This window comes from Xenopus laevis, chromosome 9_10L (genome assembly GCF_017654675.1).
Source record: "Xenopus laevis strain J_2021 chromosome 9_10L, Xenopus_laevis_v10.1, whole genome shotgun sequence".
Taxonomy (NCBI): domain Eukaryota; kingdom Metazoa; phylum Chordata; class Amphibia; order Anura; family Pipidae; genus Xenopus; species Xenopus laevis.
Window position 1 is genome coordinate 46,437,934 of NC_054387.1, and position 26,408 is coordinate 46,464,341.

The window sequence follows — 26,408 nt, forward strand, 5'->3', positions numbered from 1 at the left end:
ATTATGAAAGATGGTGGCGGAAAGAACAGAAATGCAGTAGCTGTAAATGACAAATTGGCACCCCTCGGTGACTAAATACTTCCTTTTTCCTTTAAAATGAGATCAAGTTAAATAATAAAAAAAAAAAAACTCACTGGATCTTGAGAACTGTGGTGTTTTAATGATGTACATTGTTGCTGTAACCATGTAATGGACTGCATATGTACAAAGACTGTAATCAACAGACAAAGGCACTGAATTAATTGTACCCACCTATTTTTCTTTTATGTATTTTATTTAATGTTATGTTTTTTCTTGTTAAACGCAATAAAAGAAAATAATAAAAAATGAAATAGTTCCTTTAGAGGGAAAAGTGAGCAGATCTGAAATCTTACTCTTTGGCTCTGTTTGCAGCTTACCCGACAATTGCGTTTTGTGCGTCGGTGGGCGATATTTGGCAAGACTTTTCAGAATGTAAAGTGGGAACTTTTGGGATCCAGCCTCGTCACAGCTACCATCATTCTTGCTCTCACACACAGTATATACGTGGTAAGTTCAAAAAAAGTGAGATGTGGTAATCAATTGGGTTTTAGTGGAATTGTTTGATATCACTGTGGCTCCTGTTCCTTAGGTCTCCTGTGTTATATGTCCATCTCTTCATATTCCCACCAACACGCTTCTAAGATCTGTGCTGGGAAAAGGATCTGTTCTCCGGCCGGTCCTGCAGAATTCTCCTGCTCTGGGCTTCTGTGCTGGGATGGCAATTTGTCTGCTTGCTGCATGCAAGGGGATCTTGTGTGCAGCGGTGCTGAGTGGACATCGGAAGCTTCGAGCGGATAGTTACCGTCCGGTCTTGGAGCCACAGGATTATGAGATGATTGACTTCCTGGTGAAAAGATTCAAACTGTGGTTGGGACTTATCAAAACCAAAGAGGTGAGGGCAACAACACTACGGGGGAACATTCTATACACAGGGCCACCATCAGGGCCCTATTGCGACACCATTTCCTGTGCCCACTGGGCTGCGTCCTCCCCTCTGCAAGCCCCACCCACAGGTCCGCACCCCACCCCAGAGTAACAAAAACAAAACATTGGTGGCTAGGGTTCCCCACATGTTAATAAAAAAAAAAATTGGTGGTCAGGCCTCCATAAAAGTAATATTTGTGGTCAGGGCCCCCCATTAAAATATATTGGTGGCTAGGACCCCACACGGTAAAAAAAATACCCCCCCCCCAGGAGTTTAAAAAAAAAAAAATTGGTGGCCTGGGTCCAATAACAGGGACCACAAAAGGTTAACTTTAGGGGGGCCTGCCATGTTGCGCTTACTTGTTTAGCAGGGCCAACTTTGGAAGGGATGGGGAAGCACAGGTGGCTGCATCTTCTTCCAGTGACTGCATTTTCTTCCCTTATTGGTCACATCATTTTATGTCCCGGTAAAGCTGCATTGCGATTGAATGGGGAAGTTCAAACGTTCAAACGCCATCTATCCAATCCCTGAGCAGCTCAACTGGGACTTGATCTTTGTGACCAACAAGGGAAGGAAATGGACCAAAGATGCCTCCTCCCTTGCTCCAGTCCTCTCTTTCGAAGTCGGCAGCTCTCTGAAAGCAGGGGGGGGCAGCTAATAAAGTAAGTGCAGCACTGCTGGGCCCGCCTCAGCCTCCGGGCCCGGTACAACACTTCCCCCTGATGGCAGCCCTGTCTATACATATACAGTAAAAAAAAACATGAAATTATTTAATTACAAAATGTTGCAAAACCTTATTCTTTATGGATTGCACATGCATGAATTACTAGTTGACAGCTCAATGACTGTTTGTTTCTTTTTCCCACAGTATCGGCACACTGTAAGATTTGAAGGGCTAAAATCTGCCTGCTCCAGATCTTCCAAAAATGCTAGACTCTCCTGTCCTCAGTCTGCCACTCGCCTTTCCACCCGCTCTGCCTCTGTGTCTCCTGAAGTGCCCTCAACCAGTCCACGTCCAGTGCTTTCACCGGGTCTAGCTGTGGAGCGTCTTCCTGTGGTGGTTAATGATCTTTTGGACAGGCTAGATAAAGTGACCACAGTCTTAGAGGAGGTGTGTGCTCTGGAACAAAGGCTGCAAGAGTGGCACAGGACAGTGGGGTCTAGCAAGCCTTCAAATACAAAGAAGACTAGTATTTCTACCAGCAAGCACCATCAACTTCCTCGCACCTACAGTACTTTTTCCGAATCGGCTCTAACTCGGATGAAATCAAAGGTTTTGACTTATAATGGAAGTAGGCTCTTCCTCAGGCCAGCCCCTGATAGTGCTGACCATATGCGTAGGGCACGCTTACACGAAGCCTCCATTATGAACCAAGGAATCAGAGGGAACATATGGAGACCAAACAGTGAGGAGAGTTCCAGGGGCAGGAAACTGATGGAAGACCCACACAGGCCCATACACCGCAAACGTAGAGCCTGGGACTGTGAGAGACAAGGAGATACATAAGTCCAACTAACCTTTTCCACAAGATGCTCAGCTCTTTGCCTCAGTAATACACAGTTTGGTCTCACTGTATGTTGCCATTTGGAAGGGAGTAGTGTTATAGAATTATCCAGTGTTTCTCTTGCTCTGTCACCTCCCAACGCAGTGTCACTTCCTGGAATACCTCACTCACTGAGGCCTAGAAACAAAGTGAATTAAATGAATGGGGTCTGATCTGGGACATGTGGATACCCAGATGTGTCTGCAGAACACCTCCTACCTCCTGGAAGTGCAATTTCTTGAAAAACCGAATGCTTGCCAGATTTTCTTGTCCAATTTTAGCTTCAAAAATGGTAATCCCCAAAACAGTGATACCTGAAAACGGAGAAATGACGTCAGAGCCATGCAGCATATTGGTTAATGACATATGTGCACAATACTGCAACATATCAGAACTCACCGTAAGATAAGATCAGCCGCACAGATTCTTCACCAAGTCCTCTGCCACGGAAACTGGGCTCTGGAATAAAAAAAAGAAAGTTATAGGTTTAAGTGAGTTATTTGGTTTAGCTACAGAGACAGGGGATGAAGGAGAGAATGTAACAGGGAACTGGATCAAATTGTGTAAAGACAGAGATACAGGAAGATATATAAGGATCTACCAAATAAACATGCAATTAGGAAATTACACGAAAACAGCAGCAAATGGAATGTCTATGTATACCAATATTACCTAATAAAGGGGAAGTTAACCATAACTTTTAGTATGTGTATGTGATGTTTTGAAACAATTTGCAGTTCATTCCTGTTTTTCTGTTTTTTTAACTCCTTGCCTACCAGATGCCCTCTGATCTTTGCCAGATATGTAACTCACAAAGACCAAAGAATAAGCCAAAAAGGTAAGCACGTAAATTTTACAGTCTTCAGCAGGAAATGTGATCAGGTTGGTTGGACTTGTGACTGGAAACAGGAAAGCAGGTCAACTATCAGACCAATATTATTACTCAAATACACAAAGAGGAAAAGAATGGGTATAGTGTACATTGGGACATTGGGAATGGGCAGACCTGCAATCATAACTTCAATCTCTGCTAATGCTGGATTGCCAGGCTCTGTAAGGAAAAGATTTACATCTCCCATCATGCTCTGGTGCTCAGGACAGCCTTGGTCCCATAGTACCGCATCAAGAATAATGAAAGTGCATTCTGTCAACAAGAAGAGAAGTGCTGTAAAATTTCCTTAAGTGCTCCCCGCTGCAGAGACTAAGGTGATGTGAAGGTCTTTTCTATCCCCAATGGAAACTGACTATGAACATCCTCTATCCAGCTCAGCTGCATGCCATATTCCTGCTCTAACGTCAGAGGTTCTGATGCAGTCAGCTTCTGTAGCTCCTCCGACTTCATCCATTCGTGGTACCTGGAAGAACATGCTTAATTAGAGAACTTTATGAGGAATGGTGATAATATATACAGATATATTTAGGTTGGTGCATAGTACATGCAATATTCCAAATGCTCTATGGCTGTCCACACATCTGTGTACAAAGCTTGGGGCTGAGGGGAGTTTTTATAATAATGCTTTAATACAATGGCACTGTGCTGCTTCAGATCAGGCTCGAATTGGAGGTAGACCCTATGTCCATTAATTGGATTGCACACTTGCATACTTATGGTACCTCACTATGTGTGTATACAGTGTAATACAGGCCTACCCCATAAATCCTGGTGGGCCCTGTCACTTGGGTTTCTAACAGCGTGGCAATGTTGGACCCTGGAGATCAATCCTTCAATGCTTCCTTGGGTTTGCGGCCGTTAGGTGGCCATAGACGCACAGATAATATCGTACGAAACGAATTTTCGTCCGATATTCGTTGCGTGTATGGTGGAAGAAGACTTGGATATCGGTCGGCTTGTTGATCGGGCTGGATGGAAAATTTTGATCGGGTGCCTTTGAAGGGACCCAAACATCGCCCATTGTTAGTGCTGAATCGTCAGATACAGGTAGAATTCTATTGTTTCTTCCCGTATATCTACCTGTATATCTGACGATTCAGCTCTACACGTGTGTATTGAAACGAACGATCTTTCTTGGAAAGATCTTTTCCAAGAAAGATCATAATTGTTACGTCTTTGGCCACCTTAACACTGTATGTATATAAAAAGATTGGAGGTGGTGATAATCAGTGGATACTGGACTGAAAAAAACAGTATCATCTAAAATCAATGATATGTGAAATAGCAGATTAAAAATGCCTGTCGTCCCAGAACCATTCAGTAAGGAGAACCATAGTGATATAGAACATTAATAAGGAAAGGAAAGCAAATCACTGGCACACGAGGGTAGTGCTGGCAGAGCAAGCCCTTGCTAGTTTATTGCCGGATGCAAAGTTTCGGGGTAAACCCCTTTGTTAAGCATACAGATAATTAGTGCACATACAATTTAAAAGGTAATCAATTAACACAATGAGTCGGTGTGACAACGAGTGCACATCAAAGATGAGTTGTAGATATAGTGCAACATAGTGCAAAAAGGCCAAATTAAAGTCCACATAGAAAAGTCCAAAAGTCCACAGTAAAATCCGTAGGGGGTTGCACGTGGAAGAAGTTTGTTTGATTATAAGGATCAAAATATCAGAGAAAGTTCATTTCAATTTGTATCAATAAAGAGATGACGTGGATACAAAAAAGGAAACAACATTTTACACAAAAATGAATAAGTAAAGTTTCTGTTTTACCCTACACAGAGGGGAGAAGGTTATCTGTCCCTGAACCATATAATCTGGCAAACTGCTTATCTAGAAGAGAAGTGGTTACAAATTAATTACAGGATAAAAATAACAAGAAACAAGCCATATTGAATTCTTCATTTAACCCATTTGGGTGACAGGATTGCAGAAGCCAAATCCAGTAATATGTTTTCTTTTTATCTAAGCCAAGTTTAAAAGAAACTTTTTAGAGTATCTGCCATCTAAGCTGTAATAAATGGTGTCTATGGGTAAAAAAATGTTCAACCAGTAAAGACTCAGCCTTTGGTTTCTCAGTTTTCTCTTCCACTTTCTAACTCGTGACTGTGTGGTGGGAGGAGAAGAGTGGTAATTACAGATAGTGAATTTATGCTCATTGAGCTTTAATTTCATAGCCCTATTTGTCGGTCCAATATACACTAATCCACACGGGCATTTGATATAGTACATGACAGCTTGTGTGTCAAATGTAAAAAAAAAACATATACAGTCATATGAAAAAGTTTGGGAATACCTCTCAGCCTGCATAATAATTCACTCCAATTTCAACAAAAAATATAGTAGTGGTATGTCTTTCCTGGGCTGGGGTGGTTTTCTGAACGAAGATTTTTAGCGAAGTAGTATTCAGTTGTATGAAATTAAATCAAATGTAAAAAACTGTCTGTGCAAAAATTTGGGTACCCTTGTATCTTTGCTAATCTGAATGCATGTAACTGCTCAATACTGATTACTGGCAACACCAAATTGATTGGATTAGCTCGTTAAAGGTGGCCATACATGGAGAGATCCGCTCGTTTGGCGATGTCGCCAAACGAGCGGATCTCTCCCCGATATGCCCAGCTTGAGATGGGCAATATCGGGCTGATCCGATCGTGGGCCCTAGGGCCCAACGATCGGATCCTAACGAATAGTAATGGGCGGTTGGATCGCGGGACCGCATCAACGAATAGATGCGGCCGTGATCCGACTGGATTTTTCGTTCCATCCGATCGAGATCTGGCCGACTTTCGGCCAGATCTCAATCGGGGAAGCCCGTTGGGGGCCCCCATACACGGGCCAATAAGCTATAATAGGCAGGTGTGTCCGATCATGAGAAAAGGCATTTAAGGTGGCCAATTGCAAGTTGTGCTTCTGTTTGACTCCCCTTTGAAAAGTGACAGCATGGGATCCTCAAAGCAACTCTCAAAAGATCTGAAAACAAAGATTGTTCAGTATCATGGTTTAGAGGAAGGCTACAAAAAGCTATCTCAGAGGTTTAAACTGTCAGTTTCAATTGTAAGGAATGTAATCAGGAAATGAAAGGCCACAGGCACAGTTGCTGTAAAACCCAGGTCTGACAAGGCAAGAAAAATACAGGAGCGGCATATGCGGAGGATTGTGAGAATGGTTACAGACAAACCAAATCACCTCCAAAGACCTGCAAGAACATCTTGCTGCAGATGGTGTATCTGTACATCGTTCTACAATTCAGCACAATTTGCACAAAGTACATCTGTATGGCAGGGTGATGAGAAAGAAGCCCTTTCTGCACTCACGCCACAAACAGTACTTACCGTGACTTGCAAGCTGTAGACGTGTCACTTCTCTCTTCTTCCTTTGACTCTCTTCACTCTAATATCTCAGCCATCTCTTGTCCTAATGTGGCTACCTCTGTCTACTGTAGTACTGTCACCACTGCCCTTAATGTGCTTGCTCCCACAAAAACTAAACGTGCTAGACCCAAACCACTTCAACCTTGGCATACTGCTCATACAAAAGCGCTCCAAAGCACTCACGTACACTTAAGCATCGCTGGGGCAAATCTCGCTCAGAATCAGACTTTTGGACCTAAAAAATTGCCCTGCGCTCCTATAACAACAGCCTCTTCCAAGCCAAACAAACATACTTTATTTCACTCATTAACTCCCTTTCTATAAAACCAGCACAACTTTTCTCCACCTTTCCCCTTCTCCACCCCCTCAGTGCACATCTGTCTCTGCTCAAGATATTGCTGAGCACTTCAAAAACAAAATTTACACTATCAGAAGGGACATTACACTACTCAACCCCCCTAGACTTCCACCACCCTAAAACATATTTTACTCATGGACACCATTAATCACAGCTTAGATGGCAGATACTTGAAAAAGTTTCTTTTAAACCTGGCTTAGATAAAAAGAAAACATTATTGCAGATAGAATGTTACTGGATTTGGCTTCTGCAATCCCATCACCCAAAAGGGTTAAATGAAGAATTCAATATGGCTTGTTATTTTTATCCTGTAATTAATTTGTAACCACTTCTCTTCTAGATAAGCAGCTTGCCATAATATACTTCAGGGACAGATAACCTTTTCCCCTCTGTGTAACTTTACTTATTAATTTGTGTGTAAAATTTGGTAATTTTCTTTCCGTTTTTGTAACCACCTTGTGTTTTTATTGATACAAATGGAAATGAACTTTCTCTGATATTTTGATTCTGATAATCCAATGGATTTCTTCCATGTGCAACCCCCTATGGATTTTACTGTGGACTTTTCTATGTGGACTTTAATTTGGCCTTTTGCACTACGTTGAATCTACAACTTACCTTTGATATGCACTCGCTGTCACGCCCAGAAACGAAACTAGAGGGGGGCGGGCCCTGGCGCAAGGACGCGCAGCCGGGCCCACCGCCCCCCTCCGTAAACCCGGAACTGGCCGGGATATGCGCGGCGCGGACTGCCGGGGGGCCCTGAGGGGGTGCGGGCCCTGGCCCGCTCGCACCCCTTGCTCCCCCTGGTAGTTCCGCCCCTGGTCACGCCCACTCATTGTGTTAACCTTTTAAATTCTATGTGCACTGATTATCTGTATGCTTGACAAAGGGGTTTACCCCGAAACATTGCATCCGGCAATAAACTAGCAAGGACTTGCCCTGCCAGCACTACCCTTATGTGCCAGTGATTGGCTTTCCTCTCCATGTTGGTTATGAGGTTGCAGATTCCTCTTTCACTGTGCACCACGGACACTCATTTGTCGGAGAAAGAGGGTGTGCGAGTGTAATTTGTTTTCTACCATATAGAACGTCAGTACCCCATAAAGTTATATATGCCCATGTGGGCCCCAAACATTAAATCTTTATGAACAGAAGAACTCCACAATATTAATTATTACTAGTTCTTGTTCCTTTTATATCATAGCATCTGCATAGCTTACATTCAATTTATATATTGCATAGTGAGGTCAACATTGGCTGTGTATCATGAGATTTGATAGACATCTAAGGAATGATTTCTTTACCTACCTGGGGACATGGTGACTTTCATATGGTACCAACAGCACTTGCTGACCTCTTAGCACAGTATTCTCATTCACACGCATGATCCTGGAACAAAGAAGAGACGTCACAGTAAACCCAAAACTGAGCTACACAGATGAAACATAATGTTAATGTCGAATAATAATAAAAGAGGGTTTAAGCAAACAAGGGAAACACACTAAAATGTCATGCTTTCAAGGCTGCAGGGTATCAGGGTTCCCATTGAGGACACAGACACAATTGGTTATCAGCACAGAGTCGTATTCGGATCAGAATATGTTGATGGTTAGTGTCTAAACTATACATGATTAGATATTTGCATAGACAGATGGTGATTATGACAAAATAGTTCTGTTACATATAGTCATTTAGACTGGAGTGGGAGCAACCTGGCAATCAGATTCTGCCAGTGTTGGATTGGGTCTGCTAGGGTCCACTAGAGAACTGGATATCTCTCAAGTAATTAGATGGAGACAGTGCCAGATGGTATTGAGGTTATATAGATTTACGGTAGAAATTAGGGTTAGTGGGAATTTTCCCGGATTGGCAGGCTAATCCAACCCCACTTTGGCAGCCACAGATAATGACTGTGATCTATGTCTCAGGGGAGGAACCCTTAAAAGTGAGGGACACCTAATGAAGTAAGAACTTTATCAGCAAAATGTTGATGACTGGCATGGTCCCTTTCTGTATCTACCAATTAATAAGTCAGACGTTCTGAATGTGTGTTGTGTGCTGTACTGTGTTGCATTATATACAGATTCCCATAGGGAGGAAGCACACCAAACATATGATTTTGCCTTTTAGGACATTTATTCAGCAGTGTTGGCACAAGCTTTCGGGGTCAACCCCTTCCTCAGGTGCAATAAAAATCAAGTGAACATCATTGCATTAAATACCTTTAACACCATGTGAGCTATCATGTGATACAATTAACTGTTTAGTGCTCGATCCCATTCCTCTTTATATAATGGTTTATACTGTAAGTATCCCAAAATTCATGAAGGAAAGAAGAATCCCTTTAGGAAAATTCATTGCCTGCAATATAACAATAAATACTATAAATAACTCATTTAAAACATACTTGTATCAAACATTATTTGCAACAATATTAAAACTTTTACAAAAAGCAATTAATACATTATCCTTCAACCAGTAACGTTACAATTGTAGCCTAATAGAGGCTTGTTACATATTATAAAAAACATCTCATGTTAAAACTTTCATTTAATCCCATAGGTGTTAGGGAATCCAATCTTTTTATCCACACTGCTTCTCGTTGCAGCAACCGTTTTCTTATATTACATATATGTATGCTTCTTATATGTATGCTGGCATTATATACAGAGTAATGTGTCTGGCATTATGGAGAATGTGAAGAGAGATCCAGCAGTGTCAGTGCAACATCTGAATGCAAAGGTAATTATCCCCAACAGAACTACGACAAGAAATACTAGATTTCAAGGCATTTGCTCCTACCTCATAGCTTTTCATCAATCACACCACACCAGTAGCCCACATGCTTGCAAACCGCTAAACCCACCATCCTGACCTCCCCTCCTGAGTGCTGCTTCTGGATGTGCAACTGCCCCAGGGGCAGAGTTAGAGAAGGTTGCAGAAGCATCAGTGGCGTAACTAGAGGTTACTGGGACCCACAGCAAATTCATTTTAGGGTCCCCTGACTTATACAGAGGTTGTCCTGTTTTACCAATATATGTTGAAATTGCTCTCTCTGGACCCCCCAGCAGCTGCAGGGTCTGCTTCTTCTGTAGTGGACATGTCTCTGTTGCCTTAGTTCTGACTCTGTCTCTTCCACAAACAGAACAACAAACCATAGACAATTGCTGGTTCTATGTGGGTCTAGGGCAGGTCCTTTGTTAAAGAGATACTGTCATTACATAATGGCTCCTTTTTTATTTAAACACGTTAACAGTGCATTTGTGGCTCAGGTTTTTCCAAGTATGTAGAATATGTATTTTATATGTATAGGCAGCAGCAATGGGCATCCATACAATACAGCAAACGCACTAAGACAAACTGCCCTGTGAAGCTGACAATCTAAGCTTTGTATTGCTATGCTTTACAATGGGTCCCCAGATGTTACTGTACTACAACCAGGGCTGCCATCAGGGGGGCACAGGGGGTACTCCAATACCGGGCCAAGGGGGGAGCGGCTGTGCTGCACTTTTCGAAAGAGCCAGGCCCCCTTGACAGTGCTGAAGTGTCTCTTCCGAAGTCCCGAAGCACACGAAAAGTCGCAGTCCTGTAGTGGCAAAAAGAACCGAAGCCACGAAAATAGCCGAAGTTGAAGTCCTGAAGCCAAGAATTCAATTCTACTGAACACCAATGTGTGTTTTTTTTACATTTTTTTTAAACCCCTGGTCAACAATGTATTATTTTAATATAGTGATGCACCGAATCCAGGGTTCGGTTCGGGATTTGGCCTTTTTCAGCAGGATTCGGATTCCTGCCGAATCCTTCTGCCTGGCCAAACCGAAGCCGAATTTGCATATGCAAATTAGGGGTAGGGAGGGAAATTGCGTGACTTTTTGTCAGAAAACAAGGAGGTAAAAAATGTTTTCCCCTTCCCACCCTAATTTGCATATGCAGGGGAATTTGCATATGCAAATTAGGGTTCGGATTCGGTCCGGTATTCTGGCCGAATCTTTTGTGAAGAATTCGGGGGTTCAGCCGAATCCAAAAAAGTGGATTCGGTGCATCCCTACTTTAATACTCTATAGGCCCCTACCACCATGTTTTTTTTTAAATTTGTAGGGAGCCCTGACCACCAATGTTTTTGTAAAAAAAATGTTTTGTTTTTATTTATAGGCGGGTCCTGATCACCAGTGATTTTTTTCAACTTGTAGGGGGGCCCTGACCACCAATGTTTTTTAAAAACATTTATGTGGGACCCTGGTCACCAATTGTTTTTTATAAGGGTGCCATGTACTGGCACTGTGCCTTTGGCCCAAAATTGACCCAGAAAAATTTGCTGTATTGGAATTGGGCCCCATGATTTCGGACTACAACTCCCAGCAAGCATTAACCTTTGATTATGTCCAGGAATAGTGTAGCAACAACTGGGGAACCAAAGTTATGAAACAGGAGGAGTCTTTTATCTCTCATTCCCTATAGGAAATTTGGGCAGTGGATTAGCAGCGCCAAGTAGCAGCCAGTGTGATGGTAACAGTTTAAAGTAACAAGAATCCCTGTCATAATGTTGGGACAGATCAAAACAAATAATATGTGTATAGCTCACTGGGAGTTAGTGTTAGGGTAAGTTCAGGAAGTGACAAATTCGAACTACATGACTGACTATGGCAAATATTCCACTTACCAGGCTCTATCAAAGAATTTACGCCCTCTCCTTCACGTGACTCCCTTGAAACCACGCCCTGGTGACGAGTCCGGAAGCCTTGGTGCTTCTTGCTGGTTGGTTGGCAGCAGGAGATTGGTTGGTTAAGCTTGTGACCCGCTTCTTACCGCTGCATGTGATTCTGGAACACCCGGAACTCTCAAGGGGAGCGATGGTAACTAGGGGCAACCGGGGTTCCACAATATGGGGATGGGCTGCCGGTTTATGGGACATAAGCTGATTGATATCAGTGTTTTCTCTGCCTACTGAGCCAGTGGTTATTTATTTATCCTGCAAACTTCTGCCTGTCTTACGGTGTGCAGTGCATTATGGCTTGCCCCTAGTATATAGTCTGTCCTACTGCCTGACACCCTGTATGTCTGTCCTACTGAATGGCACCCTGTATGTCTTTCCTACTGAATGGCACCCTGTATATAGTCTGTCACCCTGTATGTAGTCTGTCCTACTGAATGGCACCCTGTATATAGTCTGTCACCCTGTATGTAGTCTGTCCTACTGATTGGCACCCTGTATGTCTGTCCTACTGAATGGCACCCTGTATGTCTGTCCTACTAAATGGCACCCTGTAAGTAGTCTGTCACCCTGTATGTAGTCTGTCCTACTGATTGGCACCCTGTATATAGTCTGTCCTACTGAATGGCACCCTGTATGTCTGTCCTACTGAATGGCACCCTGTATGTCTGTCCTACTGAATGGCACCCTGTATGTCTGTCCTACTGAATGGCACCCTGTATGTAGTCTGTCACCCTGTATGTAGTTTGTCTACTGTCTGGCACCCTGTTAGGGTTGCCACCTGGCCGCTATTTTACCAGCCTGGCCGGTAAAAATGATGGTTGATCCCAATGTTATTAATAGGGAAAAAAGATAGATATATAGGAAGAAAATTTCCGCTAGATTAGAGGCTTTTGGATGACACTTTCCTACTGCATGCCACCCTGTATATAGTCTATAAAAAACAAGGGAAAGTTGTGCTAATTTTAAAACCATTAGGCAGGGGTGCAATGAGGCTGTGACCACAAAATACATATAGACAAATAAAAGAGTTCCTCTGCACTCAACCCATTATATTTGAGACATTTTGTACATATAGCTACTAAAAATGCCTTACCCTTTAAACAAAAAGGGGATTGTTTTTCCATATATTGCTATATATTTAAGCTGGCCAACTACGTCAAAGTCATCCCATATCTGGCCAGTCCTACTCTCAATTTTTCATCTAATTCATTAAGAATTTGATTGCTTCATTATACATTTTACACAGGGACTAAGTTTTACCTGCAACTTACTCACCCTGTATATAGTCTGTCCTACATCATGCCACCCTGTTCAATATATGTAGTCTGTCCTACTGTCTGGCACCCTGTGTATTACCTGTTCTACTGCTTGGCACTCAGTGTTTAACCTGTACTACAGCATGGCACTGTGTATACCACCTGTCCTACTGGTATCATTTAAGGCTAATCAAAGACTCCAGGTAGAACCCCATTCTTTTGTTTATTAGTAGAGCAGCCTAGAGCTTTAATACTATCGGCAGCCTTCTGAGAGCACCAATTGATTTAAAAGGATCTCTATAATGCGATAGGAACGTCTTCTCCAGTCTCAGAGCAAAGCTGAAATGCCCCGCAGTGCTTTGTAGTTTAAAGGGGAGTGGGCTTCAGCACTAGGCCTTAACAAATGAAGCAATAAAAGGGTGGCCATACTTTTTTTGGGCCCTCATATATTATTTGTCCACAGGGCTATCGCTACTTCAGCCCCCCTCCTCAAAATGCCCTTGATGTCCTCTATAGATCTATAATGATTGTCTGCACTTATTAGAATCATGGGCAGCCAGCCACTTGCTGGCCGTTTGAAGCTGGGCATACAATTCTAGATTTGGACTACCTGGGTACTAGTGTTGTGTGGTTCAATGGGTTTAGGCTGGAAAAATGCTTTTTGAGCAGGGTGGGTGGCAGGACAGTCTCTGCCGACTTCTCTTTCAGTCTATGTCTCTATGATGTTAGCAAACTCCTTTTCCTTCTCTGGCCACTAGCCAGACCAAGACTGGCAATCTGTGAATTCTGACAAATGCTACAGGGGATGCTGTAAGATGCCATTGATAGTCAATATTTAGGGGGCTGTTTGGGCCTCCAGGTATTTGAAATGCCATGGCCTATTTTGAATCCCAGTGCAGGCTTGCAGCCCGCAATTGTGTATTTAGCTACTAGTGCCTGTCCTTTCAGACTTTTGAGCACTGGTATATAAGTAATAATGGTTTGCAGGTTGGAAAGTAGCGGGCTAGCGTCAGAGCCAGGCTAACTTCACTTTCAAGGCACATATTGCTTGTGCACATCATGGACCGGTGATGAGTAAGTGAAGCTACAGTGAATTCACTTTCTTTTGTTCTGATCATTTGGTCTGTCAACTTGAATGAGTATATGTAGCTATCCGTGTATATAGCTAGCTGTAGATTAGCTGTTTAGGCCAAGGGAGATTGGTTGGATAGCCTGTGGGCTTGACCAGTATATGGCCACCTTGAGGATTTAGAGCGCAGAACTATATCTGCCTCACCTTTGATTTACAATAGGGAAAAACACGTTTTTTAGTTCTGGGCCATTTGTACCTGCCAGGCAGTTGAAAATTTCCGCTAGATTAGAGGCTTTTGGATCACACTAGGTCATGTGATTTACAATAAAGGGGCTTTATTGCCCATAGAGGATGACATTCTATTGAAATTAAATCACCGAGTCTCCCCCGAGACCTGTATGAAAAGTTGATTTGTTAACATTCAGAAGCACTGGGATTTTTAAGGCACGCCATCAATTACAGCAGGAGGGAGACTGCTTTATTTTCCACTACAAATGGCAGAGGCAGCAGCAGACAAATGGCTCCCAAGATCCTATACAACAAAACCATAGGCAGAAAGGTTCTCAATCTAATTTTCAGGACAATGCCGCTCCAGTGGCCCGAGCGCTTCCTGGAATACTAAGAGAATGGCAGAGAGATTAATTGGGAAAAAAACAATCATAAAAGAAGATGAAATGCTTCTCTAATGGCTGGGTCTTCAGATGTGTTTCAGTCTGATGTGGTATTTGACAAAAAAAAATAGCGCATTGTGTTTGTGTGATGGAATTGTTTCAGTTAAAGGCTTTCTCCGTATATGTTATGATTATATTTTACCTCTGCTAAATCAAGCAACATGGCAGCCCCTGTCTTTGAATGTTTGTTTTGTGCCCACTTTATCCTCATACTTTTATGTATTTGGCAAACTGAGTTATAAAATATCCCCATACTGAAAGTTAATATTAAAGTTAACTGCTCCATAATAGCTCCCTAAAAATATAAAGGGAAAATGTCTGCAGTCAGGGATTGACTGGTGAGTTTATCTATTGGATCCTGCTATGAAAACCCCCCAGTAAAATAGTGCTGAGCACAAAAGTAGAAATAAACCTTTTTTTTCATTGCTGACAATTCTGAACTCGGTTCCCCTCTCCTGATCATGTCTGTGTGTTTGTTCTTTCTAGATTAGAAGCTCCTCCCGAGGTGTCTCAGTCGGCTCGGATTATGTGTGTGACAAAGTGACTGTACCTTGCCGGGCCTGCTAACCCAAGGAGTGTGTCTGATAAGGATTCTAAGGACTGGAGCGGCAGTAAGTAGCATTTTTTTTTATCTTCTTCCGTCTCTGGTGCAGAATTCAAACCTTAGATTTTTCTCATTCATTTTATCCAGGAGCCAGGCCATAGTAATAAGCAATATAAACTTTATAGGGGTTATGGTTGATTTCTAACCTGATTATTAAGGTAATATTGTAACTGAGCACTAAGAAATTTTATATAATATCAACATATTCTGCAGCTCTTTACAGGCTTTATACATCAGTCTCTGGCCCAGAACAAAATTATGTCAAATCAGAGAAAATGTAAAATCAGGGAAATGTATTATGCAAAAAAATTGTTAAATGCAGGAAATCTAAAAATTAGGGGATGTAAAATTGATATACTGTAACTGGATTCAATCCTGTTGAATCCAAGTCAGCCTACCAGTCAGTTGGATAGCAGAAAGCCATCCGTCTCTGTCTCAGTTTGATTCAGGTGCCTGAATCAAACTGAGCAATGTTTCACCTGATCCAAACACCAGTTATACCTCTCGCTTGACTGTATGGAGCAGATTTAAAAGGGAACTATAACCCCCGAAGGCATTTAAGTTTTATAGCCAATGCACATGTCATTTAAAAGCTTAGAACAGACCAACTGCAAACTGTCTTGTGATTGTTATGTCTATATCATATCAAATATAAAAACCTAAGGTGGATTATTGTGGAAGACAAATCTCACAAAAATGTCTCCATTGGAAATAACTAAAGTCGCTGGTGGTAAAAATAACACATCCCAAAGTTTAATTCCGAGATGACTTTGGAAGAACAAGAACAAAGTGATGCAGGCGATTTCAGTTATTTCCAATGAAGAAGCATTTCCGGGAGATTTGTTGCCTGCAGTTGTGCATTTTTATTGTGGGTGACAAATCTCCCTGTTGGCCAATACCTTGAGAGTACTGACTGGCAAACTGTACCTCTCCTATGAACTGGGGTAATATGAGTTGTTGGATACGAGTAAGCACTCCAGGCAGCTTGCTATGACCTACGCACTAGGGGTTACTAGTGGGCTAATGCCCCCAGGCTCAGTCCTGATTTGTTGTTTGATGTTGTCTTTTAACTTATGTTCTGTTTTTTTACCTACAGCTTTTTGGAATTCACTCTTCAGTTCTACTCCACCAGAAGCCATGGCAGGAGACATAACAGAAACAGGGGAGCTATACTCTCCATTTGTAAGTACCTACCCGCCCAGCATATAGCCAAGAGCATTTCTTTCTCTCCTGAACCAGGAATACAGATGATCCCTCAGGGCCCAGATGAAATATACAGTAAATCATACATTAAATAGACACTGAGCATTTGTGCTGCCCTTATCAAAAATGAATGACAGGGCAGCCGACGGGTTTAATGGCTCCACTTCAGCTCTTCTTATTCCCGTATTACTGTATTGTGTCATTATCATTCCATCCATACAGCTCTTTCCTGTTGCACAAGCTTTGCCACATTTGCTGTGAGTGCGAAGGGGAAATGCTGACAAAGTTAAAAAAGGAGGTTTTATTCTCATTTTACAGAGTTAGCAGAAAGTACACACATCATGTGATGACATATGTCCCCCGTGGGGACACATTATATTCAGCAATTAACAGCCACAGTGTGTCATTCTCAAACTCATTATTATCAACCCAATCCCATGCGGCAGTGTCTCAGTGTCCTGTGATCTCATATTCATCATATTCCATATCTCCTCTGCAGGTTGGCCTGGTGTACATGTTCAACCTTATAGTTGGCACGGGTGCCCTCACCATGCCAAAGGCCTTTGCCAATGCTGGCTGGTTGGTTAGCTTAATCCTTATCATCTTCCTTTCATTTATGAGGTGAGTGAAAGTTGTAAGCTCAGTGCATTTTGATCTCTGGGCAGGGGCGATCCTGGCCCCTCCGCCGCCTGAGGCAGCAGCAGTTGCTGCTGCCCCCCCCCCCCGGAAATTTGCTCTTAAAGTACCAGGAGCAGCATTTTTGCTGCCCCTGGTACCTAGTGGGGCGATGCCTAAGCCGACAGCCTCAACTTGCCTCATTGGCGAAGCACCCCTGTCTCTGGGTAATACAAGGTTAAACACCCCATCACTTGCTAATCAGTACTTGCAAATCATATGTAAGGGCTCATTTACAAATGTTGGTGCTGCATACAGGACTCTATCTGAGAACTGAAAAGAAGCAAAGTGGGCAAAAACTATGTAAGATTACAACTGAAGACCACTTGAAAAATTGCTAAGAAATAATACATTCAGTAGCATACTGAAAGTTAACTTTAAGGTGTACAACCCCTTTAACCTCGCTGACTGATATATAGGTTCCTATATACCAGTGACTCGTGAGCAACCCCCTTGTATGTTGCTCCCAGTGGCCTCAAAGCAGGTGCTTATTTTTAATTCCTGGATTGGAGGCAAGTTTTGGTTGCAATTAGAACCTCCTGTAGGCAGCCAGCCCATATAGGAGCTACCAAATAGTCAATCACGGCCAATATTTGCCCCTATCAGGGACCTTTTTCATGCTTGTGTTGCCCTTCGACTCTTTTAACAATTGAATATGGCTCACAGGTAAACGTTGGGGATCCCTGCCCCAGAGCAATGGCATAACCATTATCGGCACTCAACATGATTACCTTCCAACCCTTTCACCGCTCAGTACATGAACCTGCCTTTTAATTTCCTTCCTGCTATTGACAGTGAAATGGTATCCTTTGTTCCTAGCTATATGACAACCACTTTTGTTGTGGAAGCTATGGCCGCTGCCAATGCTCAGCTGCGATGGAAGAGATGGGAAAAGGAGGAGGTGAGTCTAACAATGCCTTGGAACGTCCTACTCAAACCTAGAAATTGATGAAAAGTATCTCCTTTTTCGCACTCCGTAAATTCCTTCAACTTCCAAAATCAATGTATGCGATGATTACTAGCAGTCTAATAATGTGCACCCATGATTATTTCACTTATTGATTACACTTTAATCCAACTTGTGCATGTTTTAATAAGTTTGTTGGTTACTTCATGTCTCTGAGCCAAACCAATATTATGCTTTGTTATGTGACCGCAATTATATTTTTCTTGCAGCTGTATAGCTTGGGAGTATTGTGCAAATATGTTGCGTTTCGTTTCCACTTTGGTTACATGTAATTAATGATGCAAGGTCCAATTGGTCATGTGGAGGTGTTAGTGTTCAAACATTGTCCGCAGAAAATCTGGCAAAGGGAAGAAAAAGAAGTCTGAAATCCAGAGATCCGCTAGCTACCTGTATTTTAACGGACATACCGGCACAAGACTACGCACAGCCGCTACATGAGAAAGCATTGCAGACATGTCGTGGTGGCAACTAATATAAGAAAAATATTGATGACTGAATGTGGATTATAAACGCATAACAACTCATGATTTATCCATCAGAGCCGGAGCGCTTCTGCGTGTAATAAAGACAGTGCCGTAGGACACTTAAGGCTCTTGGATACATTGTTGCCAATTAGACCTTGCATGATTAATTACATGTAACCAAAGAGGAAATGAAACACAACATATTTACACAATACTCCCAAGCTATGCAGCTGCCAGAAAAAGATAATTGCAGTCACATAAAAAAGCATAATATTGGTTTGGCTCAGAGACATTAAGTAACGAGCGAACTTATTAACACATCCACAAGTCGGATTTAAGAGTAATCAATAATTGAATTCATCATGGATGGACATTATTAGAACACTAGTAATCATAGCATACATTGATATTGGATATTAACATATGAATTAGCAATTGATGTGTATATATGAAATTATACATGAATTATTTTTAATATTATTGTACATAGATTGAAAACCTCAAATAATATTTTCTAATTAATTAATACATTAACAATAATTATTAAGTTGAAGGAATTTACTGACTGCGAAATAGGAGATACTTTTCATAAATTTTTAATTGATTAACTTTATCTCACACACCACCTATTTAATTTGGGTTATGTAAACTTTATACATAACATAGAAGTGTGCGCATCCATCATTTTACTACTCAAACCTAGGGCATCTGAGCATGAGCTTGCACTGACCTGTCCCTTTCTTCCCCACAGGATCCTGACTCATCAGAAAGCTCTGATAATGAAGTTCCCTCTCCCAGCGGGTACAACCGATCTGAAACCGAGCCTATCCTCTCAGTCCGTGAGTATCTGGCACGTGAGACTGGGCAAAGCCACATAACCCGTCTACCCTAATGTGTAACATGGTTTCCTTTCCATTTCAGAGCGTCGTGGTTTATCTGACCCTTTTGAGATTGTGGAGCGCGTGGAAATGGGCCAGATGGCATCTTTGTTCTTTAATAAAGGTATGTTGATTGCAGTCGATGCCAATAAACTAATGTTATGATATGTAGCAGGATTTGTTTAGTACAGGAGATCCCCCATTTTGCATTTTCAGGGGACCAGGAAAAAATTATGTAAAATTTAGTGAAACATGTTAAAGTAACTTTTTCTTCAAGTAAAAGGATATAAGCAAAGGAGTTTGTTTTACTTTGAGATACAATATTTAGTGTGTTAATAACAAGGGGGAGACTAATTGGAATTGACCATTTACAGGCAGAACCATGGCAAAATATACATCTGGTTAGTATTTTAAACCTCTTTATGTCACACATAATAAAATTCATAGAGGAAAAAAGCAGTTTTTGGGAACATCATGACAAAATTATGATGTAAAATCAGAGAAAACATTATTTAAAATCAGGGAAATGCACCCATTGAAATGCATTATAAATTGGTTGGACCACAAATAAAAAATGTAAAATGCGGGAAAACTTAAAATCAGGGTACTTTAAAATTGAGGTTTCATTGTATATATCCTGCATTAGCAATGGCTTATTTTATATTGTTGCATCCTTTTCCACTAGGTGGAGCTCTTAAACTAGTCACAAAGCCAGAAAATATTTTCTGTACTTATGTTTTTTTTTTTCTTCATAGTCTCCGAGCTATGCTCTTATATTTTGTCTGAATGACAGATTTCAGTATAATGTTAATGATCCGGAGAGCCATTCCTTGGTTCACTTCATCACACTGTATGGCAAAGTACCAACACTTTCTAACTTGCTTCCTTTGTTTGCAGCTGGAATCAACCTATTTTATTTTTGCATCATTATATATCTGTATGGGGATCTGGCTATATATGCAACGGCTGTACCTCTGTCTCTGGTGCAGGTTACATGGTAAGTGTTATGATTTGCATAAAAAGCGACTGGCTTTCTTTATGAACCTTGATCTCGTGTAGCACACGTCCCTTCACTATGGGTATCCTGGAGCAGAAGGCAACCTGACAGAAGTGAGCATAATGTCTGTCGGTCTGTCTCTTCCAGCTTCTCTGCTAATGGGTCATGCTCATCTCAGTCTGAAGAACGGAATGACACTGATCCGTGCTGGGGACCTATCCGACGCATTGATGCCTACAGGATCTATTTGGTGAGATGAGCTCGACTTCATGTATATTTAACGTCCAGCCATAAAGTATGACAGGACTGCTTACAATGGGTATCAGATAGGACCTGTGTCTGTGACAAAATGCTTTGTTATAAAGATAGCTAGAATCTCAGCCATGAAGCAGGACAGGACTGCTGCTTACAATGGGTATCAGATAGGATCTGTGTAACTGTGACAGAATGCTCTGTTATAAAGATAGCTAGAATCTCAGCCACAAAGCAGGACAGGACTGCTGCTTACAATGGGGATCAGATATGATCTGTGCCACTCTGACAGAATGCTCTGATACAGCTAGAGTCTCCGCTATACAGTAAGATACAGCATAAGTCCAAGGAACAACATAAAATTATATTGGCAGCAGAACTGCACAATGTCAATTATGCAAACAAAATTATCCTCACTGCCCTTCTCCACTTTCCAATTAACCTCATTCGTTGGTGACTGTGCTCCAACATTGCCCTTATACCCTGATTTAGACGCTGCCAAGTAAATTCGTTCCTAGCATGTTGAGCGGCTGTTATCTTTAAAAACTCATTTCAGAATGTTAGATTATTTTTGTATCACCATTGTGCTGATTATTAGTACAGGCCCGTGGGGGTGGGGGGAATTCAAAAGGTATCTCTTACCTGTGTCTCATCCATCAAGCCAATAGCAATGCCTTCCTCTGGATTGAGTTGTGTGCCCAAAGGGTCGAGCAGTTTTATTGACCATAATACTGTAGTCATGGGAAATAGGATTATCATTTCACTTAATAATAGTGTCTAGAGATGTGAATGTTCTGCCTTTCTGTCCCCAGGCTGTCTTCACACTGCTTCTTGGCCCCTTCACTTTCTTCAATGTGCAGAAGACAAAATACCTCCAGATGCTGACTTCGCTCATGAGATGGATCGGTAAGTGTCATTTAAATGGATCCCACTGTATGTGGCATCACAGTATTAGGATCTTGGGCCACTAACTGATTCTGTAGGTTTTCATCATGACTTTCCTATGGCTGCACAATCCAGAATCATGCTGGTAGGTTCATTGGTTTCTAATGAAACTGACATTGGTCTGTGGTGGTAAGCAATTTAAGGGAGAGCATTTTAATATGTGTTATATAGTATAAATAGATCAATAATTGACCCCCTGTCACCCACAATATTCCCGTCCCCCTAAATCTGCCTTTTCTTATTCCCTTAGCCCTAAACGATACTTAAGCACCAGTTAACACCTATTCTTACATAAGGACTGCACAGTGTCCCCAAGGCTCTGTAAAATTCCAGCACAAGTAGCACGGCCCTAAAATGTAATTAATGAGCTTCATCCTCTTTGTTCTCCCAGGGTAAGGGCTTGTCAGAAGTCCCTTTCCTTCCCCCCTATATTAATCTATTTTTTGGCATCAGATCCACATTCAAACCCTGCAGGCGAAAGAAGATTAAAATCCTCAGCCGGCATCCAGTTCATAAAAAATGATATAATTCAGCTGGCAAATGTAGCAAGGAATGCAATGAAATAATAAGGGACATGAAAGGAAGGAGGGCCCTGATGGATATGTTTATATTAGAAAAACACATTTATTGGCAAGGTCATGCATCTTTAGTAGCGATTAAAACAATTCAATTTGATGTTCCAAACGGGACGCTTTGTTCCCTGAAAGAAATCTTGCTGAGACTTATGTTGGGGCACTAGCCCAAGTTAGCAGTTGCAGGGAAATGTCAGTCTCTCATTTCCTAATGAACTTCTGATCCCAGTGTGTGATCACATGGTTAAAATACCCATCACACCAGTCAGTTATAGGGATACGGGCATGTTTCTGGTGGAGTGGTTCCTGACAGCACCACTCTTGAACGCCCCACATTTTCAGAAATAGTGTTTGGCAAGTGTGCAGCTGCCAGTGCTGGGATAAGAGGTGGTGCAAAGCTCTGATAGGCTGGAAATTTTGTTTACAAGGTTGCTGTAGCCTAATAGATATCTGCCCTGTCCTCCCATTCTGTGTAGTCCCTAATTTCTTAATCCTACCATAAAATTAGAACCCAGAGAAACTTAATGAATAAGAAATGTTTTGTAAATATACACCGAAACTACTCATCAGTCAGTGCCCCACTGACTCCCCAGCGACGGCAGGGTATGTCCCTTCTTTAGTTACATTCCTTGGTACGTATTAGTGTCACAACTTCTTGGGAGTGCAGGAATGGTCTATGTAAATGTGATTCTTGTAGCTACCCCCACATCCTTGGAATATCTCTCTAGACTGTTCCCGTATACAGGTACACCAATGCCCAAGAGGCATGCTGGGAAATGTATTTTACAAGACTTTAAAGGCAAAGTGTTTGATATACTTGTGCATGGAGAAAGAGCTGTAATGGTCATATGTTTCCCCTGTGTATGTAAGAGAGCAAAGGTTCTATCCTTGCATCATAGTTAGGGGAACGGATGAAGTGTCACATGCCTCTTTTCCTTGTTGATTTATGGGCCGAGTAATGGGTTTTCACTGCTTTACTGCCACTTTGTTCTCCTCCTTGACAGTGCCATAAATCGTGGAGACAAATGTTTAATTCTTGCTTTCCCATGTGTGATGGAATATGCAGAGTCTGAATGAGTCAAGAAAAGGGCACTGGCCAGTGCACAAAGTCTCAGGTCCCCAAATATGATACAGTGCTTAAATCCCTGGCAGAACAGGACTGCTTCTTAAAATTTCTCTTGGATAGGATCTGTTTCACTGTGACAGAATGCTCTGTTATAAAGATAGCTAGAATCTCAGCCATAAAGCAGGACAGGACTGCTGCTTACAATGGAGATCAGATAGGATCTGTGACAGAATGCTCTGTTATAAAGATAGCTAGAATCTCAGCCATAAAGCGGGACAGGACTGCTGCTTACAATGGGGATCAGATAGGATCTGTGTCACTGTGACAGAATGCTGTTATAAAGATAGCTAGAATCTCAGCCATAAAGCAGGACAGGACTGCTGCTTACAATGGGTATCAGAGGGGATCTGTGTCACTGTGACAGAATGCTCTGTTATAAAGATAACTAGAATCTCAGCTAGTCAGTTTATGAGTCGGGTAATGTTTTAATTCCTTTTCTCCCTATCCAGTAGAAAGAGGGCTTGGTTACAGTGTAATTATGAGGTATGGTGAGAGCGATGTGACTGTATATATAATAACTATTTCATCTCCTGTCTGTTTCAGCGTTTATTATCATGATTGTACTCGCTCTGGTTCGGATTGGTAAAGGGGAAGGGGCCGGCCACCCCCCACTAGCACAAGTGTCAGGGATCCGGAACCTGTTTGGGGTCTGCGTGTACTCCTTTATGTGCCAGCATTCCCTGCCTTCTCTGGTCACCCCTATATCCAAAAAGAAGCATCTGACGGGACTTGTCCTTGTGGATTATTTCCTGGTGCTAGCCTTTTACAGCCTGCTGTGCTTCACAGCCATATTTTGCTTCAGCTCCGGGGCCCTCATGGATATGTACACGCTTAACTTCAGCGGCTGCAGTCCCTTTGTCCCCCAAGTTATTGGCTACTTCCTTGGACTCTTTCCGGTCTTCACCATCAGCACTAACTTCCCCATCATTGCTGTGACGCTACGTAATAACTGGAAAACTCTCTTCCACCGTGATGGCGGGACATACCCATGGCTGGTTGACCGTGTAGTCTTTCCCCTCATTACGCTGGTGCCCCCTGTAATTGTGGCCTTTTGTACCAACCACTTGGAAGTCCTGGTTAGTATCACAGGTGCCTATGCAGGGAATGGCATCCAATACGTGATCCCTGCCTTCCTTGTTTTTTGCAGCCGGAAAGACAATGCTTTGGTATACGGTCCTGGACTCACCAATAAGCATACTTCCCCTTTCCGGCAGGTGGGCTGGGTGTGGTTTGTGCTCTGTTGGGCACTTACCTGTTTTATCTATGTCACAGCCAATATCATCCTGACGGACGGCTCACTGTAAGACTTCTCCTATCATGCACAATCTAGGGTTTGGCCTGTGCTGGACACAGGCGTTGGACTTAGGAGGATAAAGGCATCTACTGATGTGGTCTCTCCAGTCATGGGGCTGGCCCCTCACTAAGTGTCACTTTGCTGCTATCATTCCCTTATTTAACATTTCAACTCCTATCTGGAGCCCCAACAAACTGTCTGTAACAAATACTGTCCCAATTCCCTCCGATGATGCCTCTCTCTCTTTTTCTGTGCCTTGTCTTCTATACTCACAGGAGCGCCAGGACGTGACCCCAAATTTCCACTGTTTCCTGAGGGACTCAGGGTAAATGGGTCTTGGTTGTGTCTTGCCTCCATAAATGACTCTCACTGTCTTTCTTGTGTTGCCAAGCTTAAATCCTAGGGTTGGCTTAATACAGGCTTGGGCAACTTCTAGGTGTTGTACTATAAACAACATATTACGGAGGGGCTGCTTAAAGGGATTCTGACGGTGGAAGAAGTTTTTGCATATGCCTGACAATAATGTATAATGTGTAAAGTTTTGTCATTTGGGGGGAAAGTCATTTGCTGTAATAATTTGTTCTTGCCCAAGGATGTGTATCTCCTGGTAATCATGAAGGTAAAAATATGGTAGCCTTGTCTTGCTTTATGGCAAGGATTATCAGAGATATACTCATGATCAGAACGTGTATTCCACAATTTTATTGATTGACCTTCCTCCTCTTCTCTAATAAAATGTTCCAGCCTTGGATACATTCCATTAGAATGCCGTCCGCTATCTTCTTTGATTCCTTCAGTGATATTATAATAGTTTACTATACTTCACAAGGGATCCCTAGATAGCAGGGTGGCGCTCTAATGGTACCCTGAGCCGGTGTGTTTTTTATAGGAGTGACAGGTACCACGGTAGCGATTAGAGTAAACAAATTGGCACCCCCTTGTGAATTTCATTTTCGCTGTCCTTTTATATCTGTATCAGAAAGTGTGCGGTTACTGCACTGCCCCCCTGTGGATGATGCTGTCTCTGTTGAGTGGGGAAGAGCAGATTTCAAAAGCATTTGAACGATTCATATACATTTGAAATGCGACCTCTACTGTATTACAGAGTAACGCATCACTGTATAAAGGAACATGAAACAGTATTTTTAATAATGGGGGTAATTATTTGATGAGCGTATACTCCCTTCTGTTGTGTGGGCTGAGCTATTTCCCCAAAATGCCCTGTTGGGTCTGTGGTTTCTCCAGCCATGCCTAGAATTATGTTGAAGTTGTATTTTTATGATGATATAAATGCCGGGCAGCTTCTCACCGCATTGTGGTGAATGACAGCCTCCCTGATTGCTCCTGCACTTTGCACTCGGAATAAAACCTAATGACATTTTTGGTGACTCTGGTTGTGCATTTTCTTGCTGCGGGGATCTCTCATTACACAGTCCAGCTCCTCTGTTGCCCTCCCTCCTCGCAGCACGTGCCCGAAACAAGCTGATTACTGATGCTCTTGGCCCTGATTAGATTCCTTTACACCCCCCTTTCCCAGTGTAGAGGTGATTTATGACTATATTATTTTGAGCACTGATGAATTCTTTACATGCA

At 42.2% G+C, this 26,408-nt stretch overlaps 3 protein-coding genes across 3 annotated transcripts in view; 2 read left to right on the plus strand and 1 right to left on the minus strand.

Moving 5' to 3' along the window:
- The window catches only part of LOC108701808 (polycystin-1), a 43,698-nt gene extending 40,511 nt beyond the window's left edge, over positions 1-3,187 (plus strand). Inside the window, exons 45-47 of the mRNA XM_041577076.1 lie at positions 394-528; positions 611-913; positions 1,815-3,187. Of these exons, the coding sequence (XP_041433010.1) occupies positions 394-528; positions 611-913; positions 1,815-2,453 (1,077 nt within the window). The 3' untranslated portion in view covers positions 2,454-3,187. The remainder of the gene's footprint in view (positions 1-393; positions 529-610; positions 914-1,814) is intronic.
- nat9.L (N-acetyltransferase 9 (GCN5-related, putative) L homeolog) lies at positions 141-11,824 on the minus strand. Its single transcript, XM_018235310.2, has 9 exons — positions 11,786-11,824; positions 9,348-9,486; positions 8,434-8,514; positions 3,736-3,845; positions 3,497-3,634; positions 2,890-2,949; positions 2,710-2,804; positions 2,465-2,628; positions 141-865 (listed from the first exon to the last, which is right to left on the minus strand). Exons 3-8 carry the CDS (start codon positions 8,508-8,510, stop codon positions 2,548-2,550), a joined length of 561 nt encoding a protein of 186 aa, XP_018090799.1. The 5' UTR covers positions 8,511-8,514; positions 9,348-9,486; positions 11,786-11,824; the 3' UTR covers positions 141-865; positions 2,465-2,547.
- A 9-nt stretch (positions 11,825-11,833) lies between these two features.
- On the plus strand, positions 11,834-26,196 carry tmem104.L (transmembrane protein 104 L homeolog). The gene is made up of 11 exons (XM_018235311.2): positions 11,834-11,978; positions 15,325-15,449; positions 16,539-16,624; positions 17,145-17,266; positions 18,140-18,221; positions 19,503-19,590; positions 19,673-19,753; positions 20,527-20,626; positions 20,774-20,876; positions 21,691-21,784; positions 24,065-26,196. Exons 3-11 carry the CDS (start codon positions 16,580-16,582, stop codon positions 24,823-24,825), a joined length of 1,476 nt encoding a protein of 491 aa, XP_018090800.1. The 5' UTR covers positions 11,834-11,978; positions 15,325-15,449; positions 16,539-16,579; the 3' UTR covers positions 24,826-26,196.
- Positions 26,197-26,408: the final 212 nt, after the last annotated feature.

Excerpts from the sequence above, each read along its gene's own strand:
- nat9.L (XM_018235310.2), bottom strand. The coding sequence starts at position 8,510 with ATGCGTGTGAATGAGAATACTGTGCTAAGAGGTCAGCAAGTGCTGTTG. Across the intron at positions 3,635-3,735 it reads CTGGATAGAGGATGTTCATA|AATGCACTTTCATTATTCTT; the intron begins GTCAGTTTCCAT and ends TCTTGTTGACAG. Across the intron at positions 2,805-2,889 it reads GCGGCTGATCTTATCTTACG|GTATCACTGTTTTGGGGATT; the intron begins GTGAGTTCTGAT and ends CTCCGTTTTCAG.
- tmem104.L (XM_018235311.2), top strand. The coding sequence starts at position 16,580 with ATGGCAGGAGACATAACAGAAACAGGGGAGCTATACTCTCCATTT. Across the intron at positions 19,754-20,526 it reads ATCTTTGTTCTTTAATAAAG|CTGGAATCAACCTATTTTAT; the intron begins GTATGTTGATTG and ends CTTTGTTTGCAG. Across the intron at positions 21,785-24,064 it reads TTCGCTCATGAGATGGATCG|CGTTTATTATCATGATTGTA; the intron begins GTAAGTGTCATT and ends TGTCTGTTTCAG.